Consider the following 17,234-nt stretch of genomic DNA (forward strand, 5'->3'; position numbering starts at 1 on the left):
TCGGTATCTCTGCCATGTAAGAAGAATGATGAAGTCCGTATATTTACGTATATTCGGGGAGAAAAGTCAGAGTGAGACAATAATGATCTACTATATTGTAAATGTGAATACTGAGAGAAGATCCGACCTCGCTCGCATTATAAGTTCAAACTGCATACTTCATCGTGCCATGGTCATCCCAAAGCCCAGAACACACGCGGCTATGCTATGTAGCAAGCCTGAGTAGCTTGTTCCGATGAAAGACTGAAATTCAAATCTGAAACTCCCAAAAATTGTCAATGAATCATTACCATAATACAGCATCTACCACCAGGGGTAAGATCACTTGGATGTGGCACGCCCAATCGCAAAGACACCAACAATCACAACAGCAAGAGTGACAATAGCCCCCGGAAGAAGGAGGTCGTTGGGAACGCCCTGGATGATCTGCTGTTCCTCTTTTGGCTGTGCTGCGGCTACCGGCGATCGTTTCATTCGTACCGTTTTGACCCTTGAGTACTCTTCCTCCTCACTATCCGCATCATCCAAGGCCGGCACCTCTTTGAGGACCGACTCAGGGGGCGTGGGAGGTTTTGAAAGCTGCGGTCTGGGGTCAATGGTCGCGACGATTGGTGGCTGTGCCGGGTCATGCACGAATAGGTCGACCTTGTCTCGCTTGCCCTGTCGTGCAAGGAGGATTGCATCGAGAAGATCCAGATCAGTCGTGATGGAAACGGTGTCACCCTCATCATCCATATAACTCAATGCATAGCCAGTCTTGCCCAGCTTTCCTTCTTCCACCATGGCTTCACCTCCAACGGCATCGATTTCAGAGCCCAGTTTGGAGGTGACAAGGCTCACAAGTTCCGCAATACCATTTCGCGGCACCACTTGTATCCGATGGACGCGGCCACTTGGTGCTTTGAACTTGAAGGGGAAAGGCGTCTCTTCTGGAGCTTCAATCGAAGGCAAAACTTCAGAGTGAGCATCATCCCCACGATGTGAAGCTGAATCCTGAGGCAGGACACTATCGCCCCTCTCCATTCCAGGACGAGTCAGCTCAGACTCCACCAAGGAACGATGGCCCGTTGTTGTTGGACGATGACTCCCTTCTGCCGACATCACGGACTCGGTGTCGTTGTCCATAGACAGCCAGAACCTGTTCCAAGCCGGACCTTCGGACTCCCCGGTGTTCATGGTGTTGATTTGCTCAAGGGTAGCATAGGTCAATTTCAAAACGTCAACCATGCCGACAATTTCGCCGGTCTCGTTCATAACGGGAAGATTCAGGTAATGTCCATCTGTTTGGGTTAGGGACTGTCTGAAAGCAGGGGTTGGTCAACCTACCATGCATCTTGCGCAATGCGGCTTGAATGCTCATATCCGACGGAGCAAAGTCAGGGTGCGGTGTCATCACCCTGACCACACTGCAGTTGGAAGGATCAAGGCCTGGTGCGATGACACGCAATACCACATCCTTGCTGGTGAAAATGCCGGTAATCGAGCCCTGATCTTGTACCAGGACTGCTGTGGTGTGATTCTCTTTCATGAGTTGAGCTGCCTCCTTGACTGACGTTCTGACGGAGACAGTCGTCGGAGGAAGTCCGTTGAGAACGGACTCCAAAGTAGGACCAGACATCTTCTGCCTCAGAGCCTCCACATATTGGATGATCTGTTGTGGCTGGCTTGACCCGAATTCGGACTGAACGCCCTCGAGCGCATCGTACAGCTTGCGTGAAGAACTGTAGGCGCGCTCCAACTTCTCCATGGCTTCGTAGAAGCATTTCGTGATATCCAGGATGCCAGAGATGTCCTGATTCTCATCCATGACGGGAAGATGTCGGAAGCCCTTCCTCACCATCAAATCCAGCGCATCAGTTGCGCTTGTGTCGGTCCTGGCACAGAGAGGGTTCTTTGTCATGATTTGTTCGATGGTGACTTGACTTGCTTTGACACCTGCTCCGACGACACGGAAAGCCAAATCCTTCGCTGTGAAGATGCCTGCAATTCTATCGTCGTCATCAGTGACCAGAACGCAATCCTCTCTTTTTGCAGCCATCAACTGCGCGGCCTCCGCAACAGTAGTGCTTGGCTTGATCTGTAAAGCCTGGCTGGGTTTGAGGGCGAGGACGGTGCCAGGGGGTGCTTTGCGAGTATGTCGAGCACGAGAAGGGGCATGCTTCTTCTTGCTGAGGTCGGCTTCCATTTTGCGGCGGATAGCCTATGGCAGATTGTGAGACAGACAGTCCGAGTGGATTGCGGCGACATTGTATCGAGGACTTACCTCGTCTCTTTTGCTCTGCTTCTGCCTGCTGGCAGACATGGTCGAGGTGCCAGACATCTCGCTCGGTGCAGCACTTGTGGTAGACTCCAACTTCGGTCGAGGGATGCTCGATGGGCTATCTGTGAAAGGGATTTGGCCGCGCCTATTGGGGGTGCCTCGATAAGTACCACCGATTCCAGACATGTTTATAACTCAGGGGGGCGGTGGTGAGAGAATGATCCAGATCGCCTGTACAGGGTCTGGATGGTAGCAGTGGTCGCGAAACAGACACTGCAGTGTGTTTGGCAATCAACTGGATGGAGAGGGAGGGAACGACCGGGTCGAAGTTGAAGTTGAAGTTCTCCACGCCAATTGGTGGCCGCGATGCTGGCGAGGTAAACAATCAATCGGGAAACTCGGCCGAGTCACGTGTTGGCCCACAACTTTCAACGGCCGTCAATTTCAACATCCAAGACAACAACAAACACATACACACACATCCATCCATCTGGGAATGGGAAACATACTCTGCTCGTTAGGCCGCAGTATAAGATCTACATGCACACTAACTTGGCCCTCGTTGACAAGTGAGGCGCACCTTCGCGGTTGGATACTACTGTGACACCTCATGATGGAGGGAATCATCACGGCACACTCGGTATTGAATTATTGCTATGGCCAACAAGTGCGCGCAAGATCTGGCCTCCAGAATTCGATGCATTTGGACCTGTTATCTCGGTCTAGGGAGCCTTGACTAGGTAAAATCAGATGCAGTGTGAGCTCCAACTTGGTCGCCGAGATTGCTTTTGGCGACCCAATGCATGAAGGACCACGAAGTGGAAATTAGACTACAAGTCGAAGAGTTCAATATCTTACATTCATTCATGTTGAAACTGCCGCCATTTCGAACAGACTCGCGTCTCTTTTTTCTGGTTCTGAAGCATGTTTTGGCTAGCCGCAGCCTCGCTTTTCTCGTTTCAATGGGTTCCCATGACACCTACATCTGCTTTTACATGCGGCGCGCATGCTGGTGTCTCTCACGCAGACCAGCATCGAGGAAGAGGAACTCGCTTTGTGGCCCTTTTTTTCATCCCCTCTCCCATCACATCACAACAAGCTACCCAACAATGCTGACAACACCATACCGGCTGCCAAAAGCTGCCAGATTTCCCACATCGACTGTATTCTCTTGTCAAATATTGACCAACCGCCACTTGTTGCAGATGCGGACGCTATGATGGTGACTGTTGCCGGTGCGGTGACTACGGTGCTGGCAGTGGTAACGCTACTCGTATCCAACGTCACCACAGCGGTCGAATAGCTGGTGACCAATGGATTCGGGTCTGACGCTGGCATTGATGTCGATGTGGCACCTGTAGTTGCGGTAGCAGATGAAGAAGAATCCATCGAGCCGTCGGTTGCGCTATGTGGATCATCTGTGGTTCCTGCGGCCGTGGACTGCGCACTGCTAGAGGATGCTGCAGAAGGAGTGATAGTCGATGTCATCTGCAAGCACGGTCAAGTTAGAAACTGAATCGCGGAAGACAAAGCCTAAGCTGTGCTGGACTTTTGCTGATGGAGAATAGAAATACCTGAACCGTCATAGACAATGAAGTCGATTGACTCTCCGTCAAGGTGTACTGAGTGTAGAGAGCCAACGTCAAAGAGTAGGTTCCTTCCACGAGCTCATACGTAGCACTGTCTGGGTTCGATGCATTGCAGAAAACATTGTTGCCGTAGCTGGCGACCGCATCGTGGATTGGATTCGAATCGCATGGCGGCGAAGCCAATAGACAGGTGTTGATCAGGCTGGCTGGCTTGCCGTCATCACAGTCGCAGTTTAGCGAGAAGCCGCAGCCTATGATGGTGTTGTCGACACCAAATTGGAAGCAGGATTTCTGGTCAAATTTCAGACATCATTCGCAAGGCGCAGAGCATAGCATGCTGTAAAGACATGCAATGAGCCGCCAGACTGGAGTGGATAGAAGGCGAAGGTTTGGATGAGTTGTACTCACTGCGCAGTCTGGTAGATCCGACCATTTGGTGTATTCCGCAGCCACGAAAGAACTGCCCAGTGCTAGTACGAAAGAGAGAAGAAGTATTTTCTGGAGGCACCGCATCGTGTCTCGTATTTGTGTGAGAGCACACTGTGAGGAGTCTTGCTTTTGGCTGATCTGCAGTCGCGAAGTGGGTAGAGTCTGGGGTTGGTGACTGGTGAGGAGTCAAGAGGAGGTAGAAGGGGGCATCAATGCTGAAGCATGAAGACACACGCGCAGGTGAGGGAGAACTCAGATTCAACAACACACAACAAGGACCGAATGGATGCACATAAGTCTCGTGACTCTAATTGCGACTGCAGCTGCGGTGAGGACAAGTTCATGATCAATGCAAAAGCTGTGAAGACTCAAAAACAACCTGACACCGAGACCGTTCACGTCCTGCTCTGTTCCATGCACCTACAAATACTTACTACTTCATGTTTGCGCCTGGTTGTACCGCAGGACCTGGATGAAGACAAAAGCCTGCATATGCGCTGTGTGCAGCCTGACGCGGTCATCTTCCCACTCACTCCCGACACTTGCACACACAAAGGGAAATAGGCTGGTCTGCAGATGTTGAGTAACACAAGCAGATAAGGCCATCGACTTCGAGAGAAAGTCCCGAAACGCTGCAATCAAGGACAACGGCGCACAAGGGCCATCTGCCAGAGTTCTGCTACCAGCAGTAGTCGCCTTGCAATGCCATGGCCGGATGGAGCTTGGAGAGAATTGTCTGGCCGTGGCCAAGGGAAAGATGGCAGCAAAGTGGCAAGAACAGATCCAAGGCCTGACTGGTCCTCAGATGGAACCACGCGAGTACATGCCCCGGATGGCTGCATGTCTTGCCACTGGGTGAATTTGGGCGCAGGCCAGGTCGCTCCCGTCGTCGAAGACTCGAAGGTCCAAGCCGAACAAGGCTCAAATTGCGTATTCGATCCGTTGGCACTCATTCGAGATCCCGATACGTGCTTCCGTTCGGCTTTCAGACGCCCGATGCACGTCCAGATTGGTCGGATTTCTTCCTCAAAGGTCAATAGCCCCAGCTTCGACTCAATATCAGTGGAAACCGGCGCATGGCAAGGCGTAGTCCTCTCCTCAAAAATCACCCACAGCAGGTAGCCACCCGCTGAGGCGTTGCATGCGAGGTTATTCACTGCCCTGAACAGCTGTCACGCGAACATGGCGTTGAGGATGGACGGCAGGAGGTGAAATTTTGGTTGCAGCAGGAAGAAGAGGCTAGGGAGGCGTCAATATAGGTATTTATTCTATGATGGGAATGACGTGGGTCTTGCTGCGCTGGATTATTTTTGGTCTGAGCAAAGGGAGAAACGTCTGTTTACAAGTTATCGGAGCTTTACCTCTCGAATCCCCAATCCGGAAAGAAAAAGCAAAGTCGAGCTCTTCTTCCTCTACGCTGGACAAGAGAACAAATGTCCTTGCTCTTTTGCAGAGAAAGAAACCATTACACAAGGAGCACCACAAGCATACTTTTGTTGCGCTTCAAGCGCCTAATGATACACTAATAATACAAGGGCTCATCATGAAGCACCCATCATGGTCAACCGCGTCTCGCAAATCAGAGCACGCCGCCCACAGCCTTGGGGAAACATCTAGGAACAGAAAGCAGCGTCTGGCCAGAGGACGAAGAACAAACCCCCTTAACATGGCTAGGTCCCGTGCGCCCTCCCCCAAACCTCTTCCGCATTCGCGCTTCCTTTACTTTCCGGCACGAAGAGACCAACAAATGCGGAAAATGCGGCGGAAAGCGCGGCAAAAATCCAGAACACTCTTCCTCGAGGGAGCGCGGCGTTGATCATAGGGAAAAATTGAGCGACCAAGAATGTTGAGAGCCAGTTGATCGCAAGTGCCCAGCTTGACGTGGCTCCAACAGCCTCCGGACCGACCAGCTCACTCGTCAGGATGAAAGGAACCGGTCCCAAGCCGAGGCCGAAACTACAGACAAAGAGAAGTAGGCCGAAAACGGTGAGTCCTCTGGTATCCCCAGAAAGCCCTATGGCGAGCATCATAGAAGCCGTTCCCATCCCGGCCAGCGACAAGAGTAGACATGGTTTGCGACCAAGTCTATCAGCCAAAGGAGCAGTTGCTAGGACCGCGACCACGTTGGCAGCTGAGACCATGACTGTGATGAGGGCCGCTTGGTCTGGCATGATATTCCCCAGGATGGACACGCTGTACATGACAACGCTGTTGATACCACTGAGTTGCTGGGCCATCATGACCCCGGAAACTGCAATCACAGCTCGTCGATACCTCGGCTTTCGGACGACGTCGAGGAAGGATCTGACCGGTTGTCTTTGCGGTCGAGGCCCCCGAGGAGGTCCAAGAAGAGTTTCCTCTTCGGCTTCTCCTGAGATCTCCCAATCTTCCATTTCTTCTCCGATATCTGCTTCTCGTCCTCGGATGCGTTGTAGGACGCCCCTTGCCATCCGCGGTCGGTTGTTTGCAGCCAGCCACTTGGGAGTTTCCGGAGCCAAGCTGAGCCCAAAGAAGGCGATACCGGCAACAAACCCAGCTGTCGCAAGAATCCAACGCCATTTGTCCTCACTGGATAGAAAGTACCCAAGGAGCTGTGCAATAAAGATCCCGGAATTGATCTGCACCTGGGTAAAGGCACCGAAGAGACCGCGGTTTTCCGGGGGCGAGATTTCGGAGATGTAGATGGGGGCAACCACAGTGGCTGCGCCGGCTCCCATACCAGATATCGCTCTCCCCAGCCCCAGGATCCACATTCTACCTGCCAGAGCCTCGGCGACGGGTCCGGCGGCTAAGAAGAAGGTAAGCCACCTCAGGGCGAATAGGCGACCGAATCTCGTGGCAACAGAGCCACTGAAGAGGGCGCCAAAGAGACCTCCGATGGTGAAGAGAGACTGGACCATTCCCCACTCGCCTGCATCCATGGATATGCATTGTGGAAGTCTGAGGATACTATATTGGGGCAGCTCGTCGATTCGGCATGTGATGACCTTTTGAGGAGCGTTGAGTTCTCCCTAACCATTGTCAGTCTCATTCGGCACTGTCACGCCTTGCATGATCTTGCACTTACCAAATGGTACCCGAATTGAAAAGGGCCAAGGGTCACAATGAAGACCAAATAGATGAGGAAAGGGGTGATTCCCCTAGGAGACGCCATCGAACCCTCGCAAGCCTTGATGGCAAGGTCAAGCTCACTTGACGACCCCTGCTTGAGGGAGCTGTACCCACTGCTACTTCGCTTTAGCATCATCCTGTCTGGTGTGGCCGGTGTGGTCTCGAGGTGAACTATTTCTGTGCTCCTGGAAAGGAAAGGGACCAAGCACGGGAGAGTCAACGTACCTTATATGGAGTGATGCCGGGTGATAAGTGATGCCTCAGTATGGGGTGGAATGGCGTCGTATGGTGCGTCATGGTGCGGGAGAAGCGTCAACAGGCAGATGGATTGTTTGGATTGTGTCTGGTCGATTGAGGAGGAAGCGGCGGCCTCCGATGGAAGCATTTGCGGTGCCATGGGGGAAGTCAGCACTGTTCTGGCCCAAATGGGGAAAGCGCAGCCGTGTCACTTTAGACCCCTTTAGTTCTCGTCGGATCATTGGTTCATCCACGTTAATCCCAACCTCTGCCAAGCCCTGGGATCGACATCTTCGTACAACGTCCAACGTGAACTGTACTCTATCGCACTGCCTCATAGCACGCACAACTTGCATCCAACGTCGTTTCTGTGGTCCTGCCTTTGCGTGCAGTACCTTACCCTGGTCCATCTGGGGGGTCATCAGATGGTAAAACAGAAATTGCCATCCTCAGAATCTCATCTTTGATGACAACGGCCTGCTAGCTGCAGGAGCCAGGTCATTAGCCTTCCTCCCGATCGCCACCGTATCGGAGTGTACCTACCCATAAGACGCGGGTCGTCTGTTGTTGACTATATTGCTTCTGTGTCGACTGGAGTCCGTGCCGGCTGTCTTCGCCGCGACGGACAGGTGAAGAGATGTGGCAGTGTCGGTCATTTTAAGCCGCTCTGTCTTAGGCCTCAGTTATTCGCCGTCCGGTCGTCGGGGTACTAGGATATGTGGCATCTTGACTTCAGCATGTCGCGACCGGGTACGAGTCTTACTATCGCCCAACAGCTGAGGAAAACCACTCAACTAGGCCTTGAAGGTAGGGTTATGTCCGACGCTGCCGTGATCTACCGTTCTTCTTGCAACGTGGCTGCCCCCTGGGGAATGTTGTTCTGGTTACGACTACTGCCAACTTCTGGCTGACAACCCATCCTAGAAGCTGCACGAAATCTGGAAAAGAAACACTCGGGAAATTACTACACGGCTAAGGTCAAGATTGGCCAGAAATACAATATCATCGGCTTCATCAGCAGCGGCACATACGGACGAGTCTACAAGGCTGTCGAGAAGAATCCCAAAAGTGACCCTTCCAGCCCGGCAGGATCGGCGGCCCCCAAGGAATTATACGCCATCAAAAAGTCAGTCCCACAACTTGTTAATAAGCCCTTCTCTAGCTGACTATCTCAGATTCAAACCAGAGAAGGAGGGTGATAATGTCCAATACATGGGGCTGTCGCAGTCCGCGATCCGAGAAATGTCCCTGTGCACCGAATTGTCACATCCTAATGTCGTCCACCTAGCAGAAATCATCCTCGAAGACAAATGTGTCTTTATGGTCTTCGAGTACTGTGAGCATGACCTACTACAGATCATCCACCACCATACTCAACCAACGCGGCGGCCAATCCCCGCCACGATGATCAGGTCTATCTTGTTCCAGCTTCTGAACGGCCTCTACTATCTGCATCAAAACTGGGTCATCCATCGTGACCTGAAGCCCGCTAATATCATGGTTACGAGCTCTGGTCATGTACGGATTGGAGATCTCGGTCTGGCTCGGTTATTTCATAAGCCACTATCGTCACTGTACTCGGGCGATAAGGTCGTCGTCACGATTTGGTATCGAAGTCCTGATCTACTTCTCGGCGCGCGCCACTATACACCAGCCATCGACATGTGGGCAGTCGGTTGTATCTTTGCCGAGTTACTGAGCTTGAGGCCCATTTTCAAGGGAGAAGAGACCAAAATGGATAGCAAAAAGACTGTCCCATTCCAACGGAACCAGATGGGCAAGATTGTCGAGATATTGGGTCTGCCCAGACGTGAGAATTGGAAAGGTCTGGCTGACATGCCGGACTACCCGCAGTTGCAGTCGCTGGTTGTTTCTCGAGGCGGCATGCCTGGTGGAGGACTCTATCCGACTTCCTCGAATAGTATCAATCGCGGCGGATCTGGTGGAAGCGCCAACAACAATGGTACTGGACTGGAAAATTGGTATAACAACTGTCTCCGACACGCTAGCTATCCGCCGGACAAGTCTCCCGGTCAACGAGGGTTTCAGCTCTTGTCTGAGTTGTTCGAATATGACCCAGATAAGAGGCTGACAGCTGAGCGAGCGCTGCATCATGACTACTTTCGGAATACGGACGATGGGCCTCACAAGGGTGAGATTTGGGTCAGCAACAATTGTTTCGAGGGGTTGGATGAAGTCTATCCGCATCGGAGAGTGAGTACGGAAACGAACGATATTGGGACGAGCAGTCTGCCGGGTACGAAGAGAGGCGGGTTGCCGGATGACTCGCTTCTCCCCGCGGCAAAGAGGAGATGACATAACCTGGCTTAGCAGTGGTCCTGCTCAGTTCCAGGGAACCGCTCTAGGAAGACCAGCCGAACAAGACATCGAGTTCAGCGCAATCAACCATAAACCCTAATTCATAGCAACCGGAGGCGAACCGTATCAATAGGACGTGGGCTGGATCATTTCATTTGACACGGATTTGCATTGTGTTTTCAGTTTTGCAACGGCCATCCTGTGCAGCTCGCTTCTTCTCTGAAGCTCGTAATCATCTACCAGTGCCACCGAGCTTTCCGACGTCTCAGAAATGAGTCGACTCGACACGCCATGCTATGCCATTCCATTGGCCACAGCCATTTTTCATGACCCATGGCACAGAATGTTTGCGGCCACCATGTTTCTCATAGAGCTCATGACCGTATCTTCTGCTCATACCACCACCTTGAACGTCCCTTCAACCCATTTGCTTGCAAAGCTACTCTTCTCAGCTTACAAAGCACGAGCAGCCTGTTGTGGGTTGACCTTCTTGCCGTCCTTGTTGTATCGGATTCTCGGAGGAGGGGCACGGTTTCGGCGGCCTTCGCGCGATCGGACACGCACAATCTTGCCGTGGATGGCGCACGAGACGCAGTATTGGAGCTTCAGGTACATTTTGGGGACGGCGTAGTCGGCGAATACGGAGGCGTCCGAGATATCACCTGTTCCAAACAAGCCGACTCTGTCAGACCTCTGTGCTCTCCCATGTTGTGCTTGCCATTTTTTCGGCTTGCTAAGTAGATAGGAAACTTACGGATTGCTGCCGACTCAACCATGTTGCGGACTGTCACTCTCTTCACGGCCTTGTCCTTGGGAGTGCAACGGGAGCAGTTGGAGCATCGGATGGGCTTCACGTGGCCTCTGCCCTTCTTGTTTCGGCCGTTCGACGCGCGTTTCTTGACCATGTTGGCGGATTTCGTGTGTCGAGTGTTCCTGGGTGAAGAAGGATGGGTGTGGGTGAGGTTGAGGTGGGAGAGTTGGCGAAGGCGATCGATCTTAGCGGCGACGTCGAAATTACTCTCTGTAAATCCAAAATGTGTGCGCAGTGGGATCGGGCGTGGTCAGCCAAGAGTTGCTGACACTAGGCTTGTTGTGGTTAGTGATTAATTAAAGCGGCGGCTTATTATGATTGGCTTAAAGTATTTTGCCCACGAGTCCACACTCACTACAAGGGACTCGGAGTCAACTCCTGTCGTCTTTCACTTCATCATCTACACAGGACGTACAATATGGAGGCGAGAGACTGCATCTATCTTGCATGTCTGCTATATGTCGGGTCTGTGACACAAAGCTCATACACGCCTCAGCTTTCGTCATTACGTGTCCCCACTGCTGGGAGTCCCTCTTGCTACGTCTCCTCTTACCACCGTCTCCAACCCTCCGTCGGGTCAGACTCTTTCAAGAGGTGATTATCATGAAAAGTTGATATGCTTGCCACAGTCGCTCCAGTGCTATGAGACTCCTGTTTCAACATTCAAGTCATCGGGCTCTCCTGGAGTAAGCATGCCGCCACTTATACTTATCCCACAGCTATCAAAGCATCCATCCTATGACACATTATCATATCTGGACATAACCTTCATTCGTAGGCCAATCTACAATCTGATACGATGCCGCTCCTCTTCTGATGGTGTGCGGGAACGTCTTTACAAAAAGAAGGAACTTGTTGACCGGCATCTTGTGAGCCATCGCCCAGACGATCTCCGATTCGGCTTGTGATCGATCTTCCTGCTGCGGGATACAGACACAGACCAGCTTGTAATGACCTCGAAGTCTGCAAGTTGTACACCTCACAATATGCTAGCTCATCGATAAGCCTCAGTCTCGTTGGGTACTGCTTTTAAAGGCAGCTTCATGTGATAAGGATTCTGCACTGCGGACATATTTGACCCAGCTGGTCCGCCGTCGTTCGAATAGTAGGTGGTCGAAGTCGGAATCGCCGTAACTTGCTATCATCATGTGTCTGAACACACTGGCAAGTCATGAATGATTAGCCAGGGAAAAATGACCGGGAATGCCGGTAGATCTCACTCTGCCTGCAGCTTCGCCGGCGTTGAGCCGTTTCAGGCTAAATTCCCCGGATCCTGTATGTATACTTCTATGCTATGACATGCTTCCCCCAGAGCCGCACAACCATGGTTCTGTCTTTGATATCTTCTAACTTCAGCCTATCCAAGTGTGAATCACCTGAACCAGACTCAGCAGGTCACACGTAACGATGGCAACAGGAATACTAAAAGTGAAAGGCACACAGGTGGTCGACGGCAACGGCTCCCCTGTCATATTACGAGGCGCCGGCTTAGGAGGATGGCTCAAGTTCGTTGATGCGCTCCTATTGAGACAAGAATCATCGACGTATCTAACCCACGACAGTATGGAGAATCTCATCACTGGCTTCCCAGGCCACGAATCAAGCATGCGCTCAGCAATGCTAGAAGTGACGGGCCAAAAGAACTACGACTTCTTCTTTGACCGATGGCTGTACTACTTCTTCACTTCAGCGGACGCCAAGTTCATCAAGTCCCTAGGGTTGAACTGTATCCGAATTCCATTCAACTACCGCCACTTCGAAGATGACATGAACCCACGCGTTCTCCAAGAAAACGGCTTCAAGCATCTCGATCGAGTCATCAACCTGTGCGCAAGCGAGGGTATCTACACCATTCTCGACATGCACACGGTGCCAGGCGGCCAAAGCCCAGGCTGGCACGCCGACAACACCACCAGCTACGCCGCCTTCTGGGACTACAAGGACCACCAAGACCGCACCGTCTGGCTGTGGGAGCACCTCGCCCGACGGTATAAAGACAATCCCTGGATCGCTGGCTACAACCCGATCAACGAACCCTGCGACCCCAAACACGTCCGTCTACCGGCATACTATGCTCAACTCGAGCAAGCCATTCGCGCAATCGACCCGGACCATATCCTCTGGCTAGACTGCAACACATTCGCCGCAGAATAGAAAGGGTCCGACGAGGTGCTTCCCAACAGCGTCTATTCTCTACATGACTACAGCATGATGGGGTTCCCCACTGGTCGACCGTACAAGGGAACGGCGGATCAGAAACAGAGTCTCGAAGCCCAATTCCTACGCAAGTCCGAGTTTCAACGAACCCATCATATCCCCATCTGGAATGGAGAGTTCGGCCCGGTCTATGCGAATCCGAAATGGGATGAGAATGCCGACGAGGTCAACCAGGACCGCTACAACTTGTTAGGCGAGTAGCTGAGGATCTACGATCGGTTCCACATCGCTTGGTCCATCTGGTTGTTCAAGGATGTCGGGCTGCGAGGCATGGTCTACACTTTTCCAGATTCGGCGTGGAATAGGCTGGTTGAACCGATGCGCGAGAAGAAGAAACGACTCCAGCTCGATGCGTGGGGCACTTATCCGGCCAAGGAGGTCGAGGATGTCATGAACCCTCTGGTCAAGTGGATCGATTTCGTATCGCCCACGGCTAACGATGTATACCCTTCGACTTGGAATACTGCGAGACATGTCGAGCGTCCGGTTTTGCAGACGTTCTTGGCGGAGACTTTCGTCGGGGAGTTTGCGGAACTTTTTCGCGGCAAAGGTGAAGAGGAACTGGAGGAGTTGGCGAAGAGTTTCGCATTCGAGAGCTGTGTTCAGCGAGATGGCTTGAACAAAATCATGGCTGACTATGCGGCTGTCGCTGCGACGGAGGCGGAGATAGATGGCACTGCAGAGTAATCGATGTATCAAGTTCGGCTATATCTTCTGGGGAGCATCTGCCATGATCTGTCCTTCTCCTTTTCGCGGAGAAATGGAATATATCCATTTTTTACAAGGCTGTGATGTATAGTGGCCGAGTTTGTCATGAATGTGGTGCTTTTCGGCAGCTATCATGCCCAAGACATAAAGCTATCGTACAGGAAACAACACCTCCAAAGACTTCTTTTGTGTCCCGTTCCGGCGGCATGGGCTGTCGAGTTGACCTCGGGGGGTATGATGGAAGCGTCTCTGGCATTGACAAGCTATCGGTTTCTCCTTTCTCTTCCAGGCAACCAATTTTTACAAATGATACCGGAAGTCCAGCTCTCTGTCTCCTGTCTTAACCTTGCGTGTATCTTCAATCTCGCCTCTCGCGATTCTGTCCTTCTTGGTGTTCCACTGTTTGATATAGAACATCTTGCCCACAATCACGACCTGGGCCAGGCAGAGCGCGCCCAACGAGAAACTGTGGCCCAGCTTATATGGTGATTTCCTGTAGATCTGGCCAGCGACAATGCCAGCAGTGTTTGCAATGGTTTGCTGGAAACCGATGGACGTGGCTCGGCGGTAGTGAGGGGCGACATTGACGTTGAGCCAGGTGACATTCAGCCCTGGACCGTTGTAGACAGCCACAGCGCAGAGGAAGGTTGCAAAGTATCGCACTCCATCGGTTGAAACGGTGAGGAGAACGATGTAGCCGGCAATGCCAAAGAGATTGGCGAAAAGAACGAACTGCAAACAAGCAACAATTAGCTTCGGTTGGGCCTCGACGACGAGCAGTCCAGGGGAAGGGGAGCGGTCAAGATCTCCAAGAGACTAAGGAGATAGCATCAAGAATCGATAGGGTAATGGCACTTACAGGAGATCGGAGTCTCAATCGGTCTGATATGATCGCAGCAATAACGAATGCGAGACCGCCGAATATGTAGACGGGCACCGTAAGGTAGTTGCTCTCCAGAGTGTTATAGCCTGCGCCTTTGAGGATGGCTGGTAAAAAGGTGCTGAATCCGTACAAGAGGATATCTTGGCAGAACTGGATGGTGGCGCTGAGGTAGACCTTAGGATCTTTGAAGGCGATGCGGACCTCTTCCCAGCTGAATTCATCGCTGCCCATGTATTGAGCAGCCTGTTCTTGCCGGATCCGCATGAAGCCTTTTTGCTCCGGAGTCAAGAACCAGGCCTCTGCGGGATTTGTTGGTAGACCGAACCAAACAGCCACAGCGATGACAGCACTGAAGATGCCTTCAATGATATAAACCCATCTGTCGGCAGAGAAGGTCAGATGGCACTTGGAGCCAGGGAAATCCAATAAGACTTACCGCCACCCGGCGTATCCTGCCACACCATCCATCTGGAGCAATGCGTAGGCCAGGAGGCCACCGAATGCGCCAGCTAGCGCAGTGCAACTAAACAGGTATGCCACTCGCTTGGCCTGTTCATCTCTTTTGTAGACCATCGTAAGGTAGAGAGTCAGCGAGGGGAAGAGGCCGGCCTCACACGCTCCCAGGACCAGACGACTGGCGTATAGTCCTCCAACATTCTGAATGAAGCCCGAGAAGATCGTTGTCAGAGACCATACGACGCAAAGACTGGCGAGAAGAAGTCGGGGGGTCAACTTCTTCAAGAGAATGGCGAAAGGAGTCTCAAAGGTCACATAGGTTGCTAAGAGATTGATCGTCAGTCGGCTGTTCATGATGACCTGAGACACCACCAAGACCCATCATGATGCGATGTTCCGGGCACAATGAGAACTCACCATAGAAGATGGACACGGCCGTCGAGAACTGTTGGTCCGAGGCGCCAATGTCTTCCGGCATTCCAGCAACTTTGACGTTCCCCTGTTATGCCAGTTAGTGTCCCATCAGATTTGGGAGGCACAGTCTGCCCACGTACAATGTTGGACCTGTCGAGAAAACATGACAGATAAACCAGCATGATAATGGGGTTAAACATCAGATCCAGTTTGGCCAGAAGGATCTTCTCTTTGGCAGGATCGATTTGAGGCATAACGCTGACGCTGCCCGTCTCCTTGAGGCCATCATCTGTTGTCGGCTGCCCATAGGCAGTGCCTATGACTTTTTCATCAACAGGCTGCTGTTCAATCTGAGCCATATTGAATTGTGGATAGAGGGGAAATGCCGCGAGGACAGAGAACTATTTGCTGATTGTTGGTATAGACACTGACAAGCCTTATTGCCTGTTCCAAGGATTGATACATTACTTGCATCGCGTCCTCGAGGGTGTTTTTATACCCCGCAGCCATGATAAGTGAAAAGCTCCTGTGTAAGGTATGTGCGTCTTTATCTTGGGTTAGCTGTTGACTGGATCGCCCCTGTCATGCAATGATGTCGGTATCGGCTCTGGGGCCCCGAGATAGACAGGGATGTCGATCTGATAGACTTGATATGATAACAAGGTGCCATTGGCAAATCCCGTTGACAGTCTGGTTACATTCGTTACAGAAGAGTTGGAGGCTGGTAGTCAATCCAACCAAATCAATCGTCGAACGCTGTTTGTTCGGCGACTGGAGGAAGATGCCTTCCCTTTGGGGCTTAGCGCTATCGATGGATCCCACGTGACATATTATAGCGGAGATCTCCGTGGTTAGTCATCACGTGCTTATCATCTCCCGCTGCCTTTAGTAGACGTCAATTGTCAGGCTGAGTCTTTCGTGTGAGTCCTTGCATCCCTTGCCCCCAGTTGATCATTGGAGATAGAGCGAAGTCAGCCTTCTCCTGCTCCGGACTACAGTGCAAGAGGACTGAACATCCCACCTCGTCCTCTTCCGCCCCCATCCGCCCACGGTACCATCCACCCGGTGGCTTGATAAGGCTGTCCACGTTCCCGGCTTGTGGTGCCCGTGGTGTAGGTCGAGACCGGCTCAGCTTCGTGCTCGTGCGAGCACCGAGCGAGGTTGCCCCTTTCATCACGGCGCGTTAGAACCGCAGGCGAGTTCTACCGGGCAGTCGTTCGGCTTGCTGCTGGTCACCGAAAGCGACAGGCAACCGCCTGCTTTGCTCCGGGCATTGCTCGCACAAGGCGATCTCGATACAGGGCTAACAGCAGGTTCCCAGCAGGGGCTGAGGACCTGTCATGGGAGAGTTCCCTGGCTCACTCACACAAAGGACGAATTGTGGTACACCAACAGGTGCACATTGTATATGGCCTGAGGATAAGGTCTTTTACCACAGCTCGCCCTCCCCGAAGATCATCATTCATCTGGCGCTCTCCGCCACGCTGGCCTGTCTAGGATGCAGTCCAACGGTCAGTTCAACAATGCAATACGAGGGAAAGCCCGCCGTTCCTCACACGATCCTAAGCGCGCCCCCCTTGCCTGCAACCGTTGCCGAGGGAGGAAGACGAAATGCTTAGGGCGACCGCCTCATCCGTGTCCAGCTTGCGTAGAAGCCAGCGCTGAATGCACATATACAGAGACTGAGAGACGGATACCTGTCCCAGAAAGGTGTGTGGCAATCTAAACGATGAGTCGATTCTTTCTAATGGCAGCAGCTATCTACTAGAGCTGCAGGCACGAGCCGGGATTGCTGATGGA

The 17,234-nt window shown here is 52.3% G+C and overlaps 8 protein-coding genes across 8 annotated transcripts; 3 read left to right on the top strand and 5 right to left on the bottom strand.

The window, feature by feature from the left end:
- Positions 1–321: 321 nt before the first annotated feature.
- On the bottom strand, positions 322–2,446 carry A1O1_01390 (uncharacterized protein; the record flags this gene model as incomplete). The annotated part of the gene is made up of 3 exons (XM_007722303.1): positions 322–1,280; positions 1,327–2,200; positions 2,264–2,446. 3 exons carry the CDS (start codon positions 2,444–2,446, stop codon positions 322–324), a joined length of 2,016 nt encoding a protein of 671 aa, XP_007720493.1.
- A 1,385-nt stretch (positions 2,447–3,831) lies between these two features.
- On the bottom strand, positions 3,832–4,374 carry A1O1_01391 (uncharacterized protein; the record flags this gene model as incomplete). The annotated part of the gene is made up of 2 exons (XM_007722304.1): positions 3,832–4,140; positions 4,258–4,374. Coding segments are annotated over 2 exons (426 nt in total), but the record flags the coding sequence as incomplete, so codon positions are not given.
- A 1,574-nt stretch (positions 4,375–5,948) lies between these two features.
- Positions 5,949–7,432, bottom strand: A1O1_01392 (uncharacterized protein; the record flags this gene model as incomplete). The annotated part of the gene is made up of 2 exons (XM_007722305.1): positions 5,949–7,289; positions 7,346–7,432. 2 exons carry the CDS (start codon positions 7,430–7,432, stop codon positions 5,949–5,951), a joined length of 1,428 nt encoding a protein of 475 aa, XP_007720495.1.
- A 931-nt stretch (positions 7,433–8,363) lies between these two features.
- On the top strand, positions 8,364–9,942 carry A1O1_01393 (CMGC/CDK/CDK8 protein kinase; the record flags this gene model as incomplete). Its single annotated transcript, XM_007722306.1, has 3 exons — positions 8,364–8,433; positions 8,551–8,752; positions 8,802–9,942. 3 exons carry the CDS (start codon positions 8,364–8,366, stop codon positions 9,940–9,942), a joined length of 1,413 nt encoding a protein of 470 aa, XP_007720496.1.
- A 456-nt stretch (positions 9,943–10,398) lies between these two features.
- Positions 10,399–10,850, bottom strand: A1O1_01394 (40S ribosomal protein S26E; the record flags this gene model as incomplete). The annotated part of the gene is made up of 2 exons (XM_007722307.1): positions 10,399–10,607; positions 10,700–10,850. 2 exons carry the CDS (start codon positions 10,848–10,850, stop codon positions 10,399–10,401), a joined length of 360 nt encoding a protein of 119 aa, XP_007720497.1.
- A 1,313-nt stretch (positions 10,851–12,163) lies between these two features.
- On the top strand, positions 12,164–12,910 carry A1O1_01395 (uncharacterized protein; the record flags this gene model as incomplete). The annotated part of the gene is made up of 2 exons (XM_007722308.1): positions 12,164–12,261; positions 12,319–12,910. The coding sequence occupies 2 exons, from the start codon at positions 12,164–12,166 to the stop codon at positions 12,908–12,910; spliced, it is 690 nt and encodes a 229-aa protein (XP_007720498.1).
- Positions 12,911–12,964: 54 nt separating this feature from the next.
- On the top strand, positions 12,965–13,660 carry A1O1_01396 (uncharacterized protein; the record flags this gene model as incomplete). The annotated part of the gene is made up of 2 exons (XM_007722309.1): positions 12,965–13,138; positions 13,175–13,660. The coding sequence occupies 2 exons, from the start codon at positions 12,965–12,967 to the stop codon at positions 13,658–13,660; spliced, it is 660 nt and encodes a 219-aa protein (XP_007720499.1).
- A 321-nt stretch (positions 13,661–13,981) lies between these two features.
- A1O1_01397 (uncharacterized protein) lies at positions 13,982–15,793 on the bottom strand (the record flags this gene model as incomplete). The annotated part of the gene is made up of 5 exons (XM_007722310.1): positions 13,982–14,413; positions 14,541–14,943; positions 15,001–15,343; positions 15,438–15,519; positions 15,575–15,793. The coding sequence occupies 5 exons, from the start codon at positions 15,791–15,793 to the stop codon at positions 13,982–13,984; spliced, it is 1,479 nt and encodes a 492-aa protein (XP_007720500.1).
- Positions 15,794–17,234: the final 1,441 nt, after the last annotated feature.

This window comes from Capronia coronata (assembly GCF_000585585.1).
Source record: "Capronia coronata CBS 617.96 chromosome Unknown acBCG-supercont1.1, whole genome shotgun sequence".
Classification (NCBI taxonomy): Eukaryota; Fungi; Ascomycota; class Eurotiomycetes; order Chaetothyriales; family Herpotrichiellaceae; genus Capronia; species Capronia coronata.